This window comes from Stegastes partitus, unplaced genomic scaffold (genome assembly GCF_000690725.1).
Source record: "Stegastes partitus isolate 25-593 unplaced genomic scaffold, Stegastes_partitus-1.0.2 Scaffold16, whole genome shotgun sequence".
Taxonomy (NCBI): Eukaryota; Metazoa; Chordata; class Actinopteri; family Pomacentridae; genus Stegastes; species Stegastes partitus.
Window position 1 is genome coordinate 39,923 of NW_007577747.1, and position 13,691 is coordinate 53,613.

The 13,691-nt window shown below is 41.9% G+C and overlaps 1 protein-coding gene across 6 annotated transcripts in view; it reads right to left on the reverse strand.

Moving 5' to 3' along the window:
• The window catches only part of LOC103363866 (LIM and calponin homology domains-containing protein 1), a 99,750-nt gene that overhangs the window by 5,032 nt on the left and 81,027 nt on the right, over positions 1 to 13,691 (reverse strand). For 3 of the 6 annotated variants that reach the window (XM_008290812.1, XM_008290837.1, XM_008290845.1), the window contains 12 exons: positions 12,982 to 13,468; positions 10,220 to 10,534; positions 9,648 to 9,753; positions 9,415 to 9,518; positions 9,208 to 9,313; positions 8,403 to 8,477; positions 6,357 to 6,385; positions 5,524 to 5,637; positions 2,716 to 2,808; positions 2,349 to 2,513; positions 1,197 to 1,291; positions 620 to 781 (listed from right to left, as the gene is read on the reverse strand). In XM_008290812.1, coding sequence (XP_008289034.1) covers positions 620 to 781; positions 1,197 to 1,291; positions 2,349 to 2,513; positions 2,716 to 2,808; positions 5,524 to 5,637; positions 6,357 to 6,385; positions 8,403 to 8,477; positions 9,208 to 9,313; positions 9,415 to 9,518; positions 9,648 to 9,753; positions 10,220 to 10,534; positions 12,982 to 13,468 — 1,851 coding nt within the window. The remainder of the gene's footprint in view (positions 1 to 619; positions 782 to 1,196; positions 1,292 to 2,348; positions 2,514 to 2,715; positions 2,809 to 5,523; positions 5,638 to 6,356; positions 6,386 to 8,402; positions 8,478 to 9,207; positions 9,314 to 9,414; positions 9,519 to 9,647; positions 9,754 to 10,219; positions 10,535 to 12,981; positions 13,469 to 13,691) is intronic. The other 3 variants (XM_008290821.1, XM_008290853.1, XM_008290829.1) reach the window with 3 other exon arrangements.

A 13,691-nucleotide genomic window follows, 5' to 3' on the forward strand; every position in this document is an offset into this window, starting at 1 on the left:
TCATGTGTTGCTATCATGTTTGATCCTTATGATAGTGTTTAGAATACTTTTGTCTTGGCCTGCAATGATGTTACTTTCCCTTGAGGAGGACTAAAGACGAAAATACAGGTGCAAGATGCCACCTGCTGGCCAAACAGCGTCACTGTAGCTTTTGTAAAAACCCACAGAGCACTGCTGGTTCCTGGTGTTTTTACACCAGGGATGACATGGAGAAAAAAAAGACTGAGGAACATTTTGAATTTTTTTTAAAACGCTAAAACAGAAAAAAAAAATGAACATGTGGAAATAAAACTGTGTTTGGGGACATGACATTAGCACATTAATATAAACAGCTGTGAGACATTTTTTAACAGAAAATATTTAAGAATCATGTGTCAGAACAGCTTCTTTGTTTTAACAGAAAAAGCATGTGCATAACACCACTTCTAAAAAAAAAATAAAATCTCCATAATGGGTTTTTGGGGCCCATGTTTCTGATGCACGGTGACAAGAGGTTTTAAATCCACCTCCATGTGTCGGTGGAACTCAAGAATAAGTTGCAGACCACCAATATTCAATATATAACATCGCAGAACCTGGACTAAGGCCATCAGTTCTCTCACGCACCACATTCACACACCTTCGATCTCCTGCAGGCCGGCTGGGTCTGTTACTGTCTGCTGTGGGCTCCTGTTGTTTCTTGACTGGAGTTGAGGATTTGGTCGCCATTGGAGGAAGCTTTTGGCCGTTCTGAAGGCTGTGAGCGAGCACCTCTACCTGACTGCTGCTCTGACTCACCGAGCTGGTGATTGCACAAAGAGAAACGTCAAACATACACTTCAGTACACAGCTAAGATTAAGAGGCAAAACAAAATACTACACCAAATTATTCATACAAAAGACTAACGAACACAGAAATTAGCAAGATTTTAATTTCACATTTTCATGTATATTCATCCACCATGTTGGCAGATCTTTTCCAAATTCACGGGGTATTACTAATAAATATCCCTGCACACATAAAGCAGCTCTCAAATCAAAAACTGAACTTTCCAACTAATTGTCATGCCGCTGTGTTAGAGTAAAGTTCTTGTACTTAGGGTCAAATACAGAAGTGTTTTGGTAAGCCAGACTTCTGAATGTTATTGTAAACTGTAGTGGATTCATAACTTCTGCTAAAATGCAGCATTTACTGCATTGAGACAGTGTTCACCAACCTCCTGCCCGTTTTCATGCTGTCGTCAGCGGTGCTGATGTCACTGGTCCTGTCGTTTTCTCTCCGTTTCCATTCTACGCTCTCTGTGCTCGGCCTCTGTCAACCAATCAGAAACAGTCAACAGTTAGTTCAACAGCTCACATGTCGACTTATGTGACTTTCAAGGACAACACTATTAATTTTATATAATACTTTATACTGTTAAGACCAAAACCACTGACACATTGATTCAACTATCAGGTGTCGTCTGTGTCCAAAGCCTTGTTTAGCTCATTCCTCTCCACTCATGTTGAATATAAAACAGCAGTGACACACATGATTACACTGGGTGACTGATTTCTTTATCACAAAAATACAGGTACTCTAGATTACTTGCAGTCTTTGCAACAGGTTAATATTAAAAAGTTAAGCGCTCTGTACATGGTTGTGGCAACTTCCGGATTCACTTTCCTCTTTGGGATTCTGCATTATGCTGTCAGTATATTGTGTCCAGCTGGAGGAAAATCTCCAACACTCTGGGCCTCAGGTGTCTGAAGAAGTCACAGTGTTGTTCTACAGATTAGATTCTTCCTTGGCTCTCATATCACTCCTTAGTTCTCCGATAGGGGTTCTCAGGGCCTTGAAAATACTGGCTGCGGTAATGTCAGCTGCTGCCTGCACTCGTTTGTCCTTCTCCTGTATGTCCGTACTCTGACTCACACAAGTGTGGTTCCCTGCATCCATCACATCTGACAGTTTATTTTCGTGAAACAAATATTCGTATTTGTTGTATTGATTGGACTCAACTTTGCAAAGCTGACAGTTAACTTCAGCCCAAAGTCGACAGGTTGTAACGAGCTCATGTGTGACTGCCTGAGCATGTACAATCATCTGTCTGCTAGAAAATACTCTGGTATTGGTCTGTAAGACCTATTTTTAAATAAACTAAAGTGCCCATATTTTTTGTAAGAAAACCATGTTACCCAGTGTGCTGATGCAGCTCAGTGTGGAGTGAGGAATAAGCTAAATCAGGCTTAGGTTAGGTTAGTTGACTTTATCAACAATAAAGAAAATATAAAAAGTCGCCACTGTTAGTCTTTGTCTATACACCCCTCCCTAACTTATCGAGTAAGAAAGCACACATCTAACAATCTAATATCAATGAGCTATTCACCGACTGCCTCTCCAGCAGCTCCTGTTTGCGTTCCCAGTCAGCCAGCGAGCGGACGATAGTGTCCTGAGGTTCAGAGGTGGAGGAGAACTCCCCTCGGCTGGGGGAGGGCAGGGCTGAGGAGCGGGGGGTCAGAGGTGCCACAGTTTCCTCCAGTATCCTACGCTCCTGTTGTAATGACAGTAAATTATAAACCACACGAGTATGAGATACGACTAGCAATAAGAAACAACACATTACTTTTGGCTCTCAAACGCATAAATGCAGAACTTCTTACAGTCCAAACCTATGCAGAATTTCAAGCATATCAAAAAGTATTTATAAAAAAACATCACAGATGCAACATGTACCCTGAAGCACACAAACACACCTCCTCGTGGTACTTCCTCTCCTCCTCTGCCACCTCCTTCTGTGCTTTCTCCCACTCCTCTTTCAGCTTCTCCTGCTCCCGCTGGTACTTCTCCTGTTACCATGGCAACAGACACATGACATACAGCACAGAGCCTCAACAAAGAGGAAGACTAAACTGTCTGCAGCTGGATATTCTGACACATCTGGCATCGAAAGAGTTTTTCAGAGATTGTCAAAAAGGCTTCATTTTTCTTCTGTCATCGATGAAATTCTCTCCAACTGCACCCTGATTAATGTAGTCCAAGGAGGGACGGAGCTGAGGTAGACTGCTCATGATTTACACACGGAACTTCATCAGCATGTATTTTAAATATCATCCTTGATTTGTAGACGTAAATGGAGGCAAAGCTTCCTGTCTGTTATGGCTAAACACTTGCTCAGATTTGATCTTAAGGGATAAAAAGCAAACAAAAGAGAGCAAAAGCAGGCAGTGCAGACAAAGGGCAAAAGCAGAACATGCAGGAAGCATTAAGCACAGGGCTCCTACACACTTCATTTCAAAAGCTGTCTTTAATTTTTCCCAATTCATGATTTTCTTATGCACACCACACAAAGACAGCATTCCTCTGATACGTAAGATTACTTTTTTCAGACTTGTGTAGGAACCCCAAACGAAAGACACATTTAAAGGTTGAATATTTAGAGGGAAGCAGAGACACACACAGAAACAACCAGGGAGGCAGGTAATGAGCACACTGATGCACCAGACATTCATCCATTTGAGGGCATCTCATCTCAAACAGTCCTGCAACAACTGGAGAGAAAACAAATCCGCTCTCGTGTTTCTCGCTGTTTCAAGTTTTGTTAATCCAGAAACCACCATAGACGAGTACAGTGAGTCGTGGACACCAGTGAATCTGTTAAATGTTCAGAAATACGTGGACTGGAGATGCACCTGTTACTGGTTGAGGAGAGAGAGGGTGATTAGGGCAGCAGCAACAGCAGCAACCTTGGACCAAGTCCTTGCCTCTGTATGTGCATGAGATGGACAGTGAGGGAATAAAACCAAAACAGAGGTTCTTCCACTGCACAAAATCACCATCTAGTGGTTGAAGTGTGCATAGAGGCAGCTGGGGTGTGCCTTTAGAGGAGGATGTGCTCGATATAAAACAAATATGGAGGCAAGCTTTGGAAGTAGCAGTGAAATGTAGGTAATCCTTCTGATTGTAAGCTGAGCAAGTCAGTGACTGTCGTACAGAAGCTTATAACAGAACTGGGTGGTTTGGGTGTATTTTTGGGGTTTGGTCAGCAGCAAAATGTCCAATTCCATGGTTTTAGTGGGATGCAGCTTAACATACGTTTAGACTACAGATAAGTGAACAGTATTCAGTATCGCAACATTTAATTATGACCTGCTACATACTGAAATATAGGCAATGAGCTGTCGTTCTATGTAACCTCGATGTTTAAAAGACATTAACTTTACAAGATAACTCAGCTCAGTTTACAATGTGTGCACAACTATTAGGCAAACTGTATTCCTCAGGATTCATTTTATTGTTGAACAAACAGGATGTTCTCAGTCAACCAAAGTTTTATTGAACCTCAAAATTGAACATTTATGGAAAAACGTTTTGTCTTTCTCAGGGGAATATATGAGCACACAATTATTAGGCAAGGAAATTATGATCATTTTTCCAAATTCACTTGGTTATTTAAAAGTTTTACAGTAAATGTAACCAATAAAAATCCCAAATGAGCACCTAAATAATAATTTTGGCATTTCAAAACACTCCATTTTTTCATAACTGTCAGTTTGTCGATCTTTTCAACTTTCATCAAAGCAGAAACCTCACCGTCCCAGTGCTGTTCAGAGAGGAATATTGTCTTTCCTCACTGTAAATCTCAATTTTGAGAACAGTATACAAGTTATCACTTAGGATTTAAGTCAGGTGAGCCCATCTTTGCGCGTACTGAGAATACTCATTTGCCGAATAGCTGTGCACACAATGTGAAGCCAAAAGTCTCCAAATCCTCACGCAAATCACCCAAACAATGCTTACTGGGATAACAATGTGTTGTTTATGCACTGACTCATGCGTAGCTTTGTTAACAAGTCATCCCTGCCTGCCAACACACTGAAGTTGCTTTAAAGCGACTTTGACCGAAATTCAGTCAGTGCAGGTTTTTCTAGTGACTTGCTGGAAAAAAACCGAGATGCATCATAAATTAAAGGCCAACCACGAGAACAAGCCTCTGTTCTAGTCTGTATTTTGCTGAAGGTTTTATAAGGCGTATGATTATCCGCTACTACATCTGCTGGCACAAATCCTCAAAAGCCCTTTTTATCTCTAAGACATTCACACCAGTTTTTTTTCTGCTCTCAACACATAAAAATGTAATGAGTTTTGTTATACCTGTCTCATTAAAACCTCACAAAAGACGCACTTAGTCCTCAATTGCTAAATAAACTGCCAAACTAGGCTCATAAAGCTTTATGCACTGATTGTGGAACTTTATAGCTGAACCTGTGGACCAGCTACGTGTCTGAATAGCACACATAAAAATATCTTATCCAGTTTGTGACAAGAGTGTGAGGCCTCAAAATTAGCCAGCTTCAGACGTTCATTTAACATGATCTACCTCAACCAATTATTTCTTGCGCTAGAACTTGTTTGTACATGCAGCTGCTGATACACAGAACATTTTTACAGCTGGAAGTCACACTGCTGGTGCTCGGCTCTGCCCACTGAGCTCCATGACAAAGCGGACCGCTAACCTTGCAGACTCATGCGCCATGCTTTACCCTTCAAGGTATATTGTGTACCTGCAGCATGCGCTCCTGCTCTTGCTGCCACCTTTCCTGACGCTTTCGCTCCTCATCCGGGTCCCAAGACCAGCGGTCACCCCGCTTGGCCTGGGGCAACACCGGCACTGACACCTGATAGACCCCAACACACACACATACACACACACACACACACACACCACACCACACACATCAACATGCACAAATACACACAAATATTCATGCACACATTCGCACCCACCCACGACCCATTCACGCACAGACCAACACCAATGTGCACACACATCCACCACAAAAAAGAAGAAGAGAAGGGAGGAGACAGAAATAGTTGGTCTACCACAACAGCACTACTCCAATGCTAGCCAAAGGACTCCTACTAAGGAGAGAGAAGACAGAGAAAGAGAGAGATGAGCTAAAATGAAAATAAGCAGTATCGGCCATCGACTACAGCATCCTCATCTGGCATGCTACATCAACAGCTCTGTGTGTCCTACAACCATTAGCTGAGTGTCCTGCAGAATGACGCAGCAAGTTCACTTTGAGCTGAAACTGCGCTAAAACTGAATGCTTAACGATCACATAATTAGATTACAAGATACATTTATGTCTATTAAGCACTGGGTATATCTTATTTTGACTATGCACTTTGTGAAAGAGTGGGAACACTGCAGATGAAGGTTTTTGTGTCAGGCGATTTTTTAATCTCCCTCAAGATTTTTTAAAAATCTTACCTGTGTTTGTTTCCCTTTTTTTCTCCATTACACTAAACTAGTGGTACCCACTGCACTACAGGAGGTCACAAGCCAGATGAGAAGCAATAAAAGAGCGTTTCAGTCAAATGATTTACTCACATTTCCACGTCGATCCTTCTCTGCGTCTTCTGTAGAGTAAGGGAACAGGAGTTAATGCACAACTTTTTGGTGCAGGCGTTCAAACTAAATCACAGTAATGGGATAAATATTCATTAAAATGACAACACATCATGTGCTGGTTTGACAACCTGAGGAGTGAAAATGCGTATGAAAGAAAACAAAGACAGAGCTGAGTAGAAGAAAACTGAAGTCCACCAAAAGCAACAGACCACATCGAGAGTTAATCAGTAAGTTAGTTGTTGTTAAAAGTTGTCTTCATGTTTGGATGGATTTGGCTCTCGAAGGTTAGACGTGATTCACACTGTTAAAGTCGATCTAATGGAGCCAGATGTTGGACGAGGGGGATCAAAAAGATCTGGGACTGTGCTCATAAACAGCAAGACTGACGTGTTTTATGAACGAAGAGCAAAAAATAGAACATAAAGCAATAAGAAAAACAAAAAAACTGCAGACCGACTACAATTACAATTGTATGTTCTATTTAATGAACATGTTGCTTGACTATATTTCTTTGACTTTAGCTGCAGCTGAGTACAAAATATAACACCAGAGTTCATAGCGATAAGTAGGTTGACACTCATATTTCATAGAAGGCTACATGTATGTGTGTACGACTTTAAATATTTCTCAGAAGAAGAACCAACATGATCTTTAAACAATATGAGAAGTTTAAAATGTAATACAGGCTAAAAACAGAGCAAACAGAGCAAAAAAACAGAGAAAACTTCATTAATATACTTCTCAATATCGCTGTTCTTTTGTGTGTAAGTTGCTTAGATGTAGGTCTCATATTCAAAATTCAAGAGTCAGTTTAATTACCACTATGCATAACAAGATCGTACAGCAAAATTACAGACGTAGCCCGTTTATGTTACTCACAAAAAGACAAATTATTTAATGATTAAATAAAGCAGTAATAAAAATCTATTTTTATAGTGATGGGGATGATTACTTCCGTAATCTTACATTAACTCTCATTCCTTTGGCTGTAGGACACTTTTAGTTTTATTCTTTTAGCGGCTTAAACGGTTTTGGGAGCGAGTGAAGAACAAATGTAAAATTGTCATTCAAATCGATAAACAGGCTTACTGCCAATTACATAAGATCAACAATCAGGCTGTAAGGCTTTTCGTTTCAGGATGATATTGTTCTACAATGGCAGATAGAACAATAAAATGTCTTTGAAATCGCTTGCAGCTCTAAAAACTCATATCTTCTCCTCTCATTATCTGTGCATCGAGCACCGCTGGATCTTCTCATGCTGAGGACATTTTCCGAGAGAGCTGATTGGTCAGTAGGAGGTGCTTTTATATGCGCTGATCTCTTATGTGGAACATAACCTGCAGCATGCTCATTTTCTTCAACATTACATGGTTGGGAACCATTAATTATTTCCCCCAAATCAAGGCAGAGATTTACTGTAACATCGTGGTTATGTATGTGTTTTTTTTGGTCACAGCTCTTTCCACTTTCAAGCAGCAGGGTCGCTGTTTTGATACAGTTTAGGAGATTCAGTGCCTGACATGTCTACATAAGGAAGGCTGTCTACAACGTTTTTGATTCTCATAAGCACAGTCTTGGAACTTTGTGATCCAAGTTTTGGTAGAAATGACAAAAAAAGAGAAGTATAACTCAGTTATATCACCGATTTATACATATAGCCTGATCATCTTAACAGATTGTCAAAGGTGACCTATTTCATGACTATCTTTTAAAAGACCTTATAACAGAGCATCCTAACCAACATGAAGACAAAATGAAAATGAAGCAGTCTTACAACACGCTGATGAGCCAACAACTCTGCACTGGTTTTACTGTGCATAGTTGCAGCACAAATGGGAAACATCAAAACACATTTAAAACTGTAAGAAAATATCACTGATCATTCACAAGACTTTGGAAATGAAGGAATAAACAAGGAATGTGACTGGAGGACTGCTGTCCAGCCGTCTGGGAAACGACAGGGGAACCCTGTGCATCAGCACTCGAGGGAGGAACATGATCTTCATGAATGGAGGAGTTTACCTGACGGAGCGAAGAACTCCCAACGTAACTTAGGGTTGCTGGTTGCCAGCGGAGACCTGACACTGATTTCAAACTCTATATCGAAATAAAAACATATGTGGGTGGAAGGAAAAGAGGGAATTTGGGTTGGAAGGGAAGGAGGGAGGGAAACGATGGGGGATAGACAGATGTCAAAACCAGGAGCTGGGATGGACATCGAGAGAATCAGAGAAATCAAAATGAAGACGGCTTTCAAAATGTTGCTCCTGTGATACTGTGGGTTGGAGGAATGGCACCTGGATTATTGATTTTTAGTCTTTAAAAAGGTTCCAATCCAGATCTTTACAAAAAAGTTCATGTGCTTTTCTACCTGACAAGAAGTTCAAACCTAATGTGAGGGCAAAAAAGTCAAAACGAAGACAAAAAAAACCTAACGAACATTGTTTTTGGTGCCCTATTTGGTAAGATAACACTTTGTTTCCTGTATACATGCTTGTATCGGCTCTCTGACTTTATTAGCTTGTGTGTTCATCTCCTTTGTGAAATCTAAAAGGGAACCTAATTATAAGCGTCATTCAAAAATCGTTTAAAATCACGTCAGGAGATATGAAGTGAAGTAAGGCGCCATGCCAGCTGCCAATATAGGCTCAGAATGAACACACATTTTTGGAATGCTTTTTCAATTACAACAGCAGAACGTAAAAGTGCCGTGTCGAAAGGCAAAAAGAAAACAGCCACATAGGGATATGCTAATAAACTCAGAAAACAAGGAGATGTATGGAAAAGAAGCTGCGAGCTTGGTGCGTGGATGTTAGACGACACTCACCTTCTGTTGTTTCCCTCACTTGGTGATATTCAAATGATTCTGGTGCAGATGAGCTCGGTGCCATCTCTGCTTTCTGCGACTGCTCTTGGGAACAGGGAACTCCTGCCTGCAGGTAGATTGACGATTATTCATTGAACAGATGGTTGATGTTTTGACTTGGACATGCTAGGTGACAAAGATTTTGATTATTTTTCTCAAAAGTCTTACCTGGGAAGTATCTGTTGGATTCTGCTGTGTGGTGACCCCTGACTGGACAAGGTTGGAGGGGTTTTCCCGAGATGCTTCAGGCTTTTCTTGTTCTTGTTTGGCTTCTGACAGCAAACAACAAAATGTTAATATCTGCAGATCATACATTTCTCCATGTTTTTAAGACTTGCCGTAACATGCGTCTACTGTAAAAGCAGCCACAAGGTGTCAGCATAGCAGCACACTGCTCAGACCTGCAGGTGGTGTTTGATGAGCTGCAGCATTTGACTTTTCTTTCTCTGGAACAGCAGCTGTCTGGACTCCTGTCTTCACAAAGCTTTCCTCTGGCTTCTGGAGCTCCTGTAATGGTCACACATGGTTTTCCAAACGAATGATAAACTTAAATCTGCAGATCAAGAGCCATTTTGGCAAAAGGTGCATATTTAATAAATCACATTTTAGATTAAACAAAAAAAGTGTAAGTAATAGTAATATTTGGCCAAAAAAACTGCAAGACGTGATGATGCTGGTAAAGACAAAGAGTTGATTACAGCACTAGTGGTGAATCCTGCATATGGTATGTAAACGAGTCACACACTGTTTTAAGAAGAACGGAAAGTATGCAGAGGAAAGTAATGCACTTGTGTTCCTAATGAATGATTTATGCTGCAAAGTTGTGAGATTTAAATCTCTGTCCACTCAGAAAACAAAAGTGCTTATAAATCTGTGGACATTTTTTTTCCACATTGTAAAAGAAAATCCGTTAGATTTAAGGTTTTATTGTTAAATTTAATTGTAAATAACTAAGAAAGATGGTCCTTCTGACCGTGGGGAGCGAGGTTGGCCGGCTGGGTGGTGTCGAATGCTCAGTGACTTTCTCCACTCGGACGTCCTCAGAACTTGCTTCTGTGCCAGCTTGTGTCTCCTTCGTCTTTGGTGACCCTGGAGCTCCTCCTGCAGCGGAGGCGTGTACACTGTGAGCAGGTGAGGCCGCTGACGAGGGAGCATCTACAGCACTGTTACTGGTTTTAGAAGGGGATGCTTGGAAACGAGGAGGAGATTCCCTTCCTCTCTGGCTCTCTGGCGTGGTGGGAACGTCGTCATTTCTGACGTCGCCGTTTACTCGAAGCAAACCATCCGCCTGGATCGAAAGAGAAAAAAGTTAATGTTTGGTTAGCTATATGCACTGCACACAGCCTGTGGAGTTTAAGAAAGATGCTTCAAACAGATCTTTTGTCATCTCAAAGCACTTCACGTGTTGCCAGTATTATAGGGAGAAATGAACCCTGTCTCACTAGTAACTCCTCGTGTACTGCTGCTTGTTCAGGACCCCTTGGCATCACATTTGAACGCCGTGGGCACCCTTTAGCATCATTTTTCAATACACAACTATTCCAATAGACTGTGAAGGTAAGAAATAGACGATATAAGTCCATAGCAAAATGGTCTCTGCTGGTATCGTCACTGTTGCTCGTTTTTAGGTAATTTTGGCACGCAACATGTGTCTAATGTTGTGAAAGGATGTGTTTTATTAGAAACCATGATCATTGTCTAACTGTAACCAAGCAGTGGTTGGAGTGAAAACAAGACTTAAGTGACAAAATAAAATGAAACTAAGACTCTGAGTCTATTGGCACCAAATATTGACGCATGTGTCAGTGATCCAAAAGACTCCTTGGACTTATCTCTTAGATGCTACTGGCGCTGACAAATTGGGAGTATTTGACTCCCTCAAAAAGACAACTGTTTGGAGAAACCCAGCAGTTCCCCTGTAAGCACACATTTGATGAAACTTAGGAAAAAACTCTCTTTTAATGGCAAGAAACCTCAGATAGAACATGCTTCAGGGTGGTTGGATATCGACCACAATTCATTCCAAGACAAATTTCATGTAGACTTTTTAAACACATCAATGCGTAAACACTTCTGTAATTGCACTTCTGGAGGTTGCCCTCATTATGTATTAACATTGTGGACAGACTGACTTTTCTTTTGATGAATGTTTTAGCTATTCTCAGTTTAATGATATTTATTTACTGAAAATTAAGCAGATGATTTGTTAAATTCAGTTCATTTTCCATCCATACAAGATATACATGGCAAAGGTGGTTTAACATCTGGCTATTTGTATAAAACATCTGGGGGAATGACTTGTCTGAATTTCAGCTACAATCAGGCTGTTCTATCTTTAAAAAAACAATAAAAATACAGAACATCAATTGGTGATAAATTCATCCATCCATCCATTATCTATACACCTCTTACTCCTCACTAGGGTTGCGGTGGGGCTGGAGTCTATCTCAGCTGACTTAGGATGAAGGCAGGAGACACCCTGGACAGGTCACCAGTCTATCACAGGGCCACACTTAGAGACAGACAACCAAGCACACTCACATTCACACCTATGGACAATTTAGAATCATCAATAAACCTCAACATGTTTTTGGACCTTGTGGGAGGAAGCTGGAGAACCCGGAGAGAACCCACGCTGCACGGGGAAAACATGCAAACTCCACACAGAAAGATCCCGGGTGTCCTCACTGGGACGCAAACCGGCGACCTTCTTGCTGCAAGGCAACAATGCTAACCACCCAGCCACCTTGCAGCCCCAATTGATGATAAATGAAATTTTTTAAATAAAATATCCCCAAAAATCCAGTGCCCTCATTTGTGGTTATTAGCTGTTCATCTAGCTCACAACACCATGCTGGCCTCTTTGACAAAGAGGCACTAATATATGTGTGAGGAGCTCCTAGTGAGCGGTAACTTAAGACACGCTGGTGGAGTTGGGTGAATGCAGGCTCTCAGGCGGCCCCCCTCTGCCTCCACCTTCTCGTCCCTCTCCTAGCAGCCTGTGTGGGCTCTCTTTGTCCGCTGGGAGCCCACTTCACATTGAGAGGGTCCTACTTGTCAACTTCTTAAGTCAATAGGGAACAGAGGGCTCCATTCAAACCCAGGCTCCGCTCAGACTCCTGACAAGAAATTCCAGAAAAGCGCTCTGCTCCATTTGGTCTGATAATAACCCGCTCCTCCCTCCTCGCCACACCAAAACATAAGATCCCGTTTTGAATATTCCCATTTGGCAATTTTTCCAGAAGAAAAGGAAATGGATCCTGTTGAGGGCACTTTGAGCTAAATTGAAACATTACATGTGTCTTCTGGGAGGGGAAGTCTTATGTTTTCCTACAAACCAGCCGTCTCATCACCATGGCAGTTCTGTGGTATTCTAATGTAAATGCCAAGAGAGCTGGAGGGGAATTTGCCCACCAGGAGGCCAATGAACGCCGAGAAGTAACCACATGTAAAATGGTCAAGGCCTCAATCATTGTTAAACTAATCAAATCTCAGCTCATTTTACGTAAGTGTGAAGAGAGCTTTAGCATCAGTGTGTAAAGAACTTAGAAAGAGTAACTACACATTTCACTATGGCTTGAACAGACATTTGAAAAGTGAAGAACCCACATGACATTTGAACGATACCGTAATTCAACATGTGCTACTAAACATTTAACCGTATTGTTGGAAACCTATTCATTAATCCTAAATGTTAGTGGTGCACCTGACCTCTTTCTGCTGAGTCAGTCTCACCTTGCTGTTCCAAGTTTCAGCTGCTGCAGGTCGGGACTGGAAGTAAGGCTTGGGTGTCAGCAAAGGCACCGGTTTGGGCGACAGGGTTCGGGTTGTTGGCGGTTCAGAGGAGCGGGAGCGAATCTGAGGCCGCTGGTGCGAGGATGAGTCTTTGGGAAACTCCTCGATCCGTGCCTCCAGTGTAGACGTGAACTTTGGAGCTGGGGCGGACTGCTGGCGGAGATACCTCAGCGGCCCGTTAGGGTCCACGTCAAAGGGGTCTGGTGTCGTAGGGGAGGTCGACAGGGAGAGGGAGATGGGGAAGAGCGAGGAGGGTAAGGAAGGGTCAGCAGATACGCTGCGGTCCAAGAGCTTTGGCAGCTGCAGACGTTCCAGGACTGTTTCGCTGATGGAGAAACGCTGAGCGTAACGTTGAAGAATGGCAGACGCCTCATCTGGGTTTCTGGCTCTCCTGTATGCCTGCCGCAGCTCCTCCTCACGGCGCTCCCTAGAAAACAAAAGGGATCAAGGAGACCGTACATGAAAAATGTAAAGCCATTGATAAGACACAGTTTGATTCAGTTCTCCAGTTGCTGATTTAACCCCTAGAAATTAATCTATGTGTATCAAAGATGCCTATTTAGAAGTTTTTTAAGCATAAAAATATTTATTTCATGCCTTAAAATGGCTTAGATTTAACCCTACACTATCACTTCCTCTAGACTGAGTGG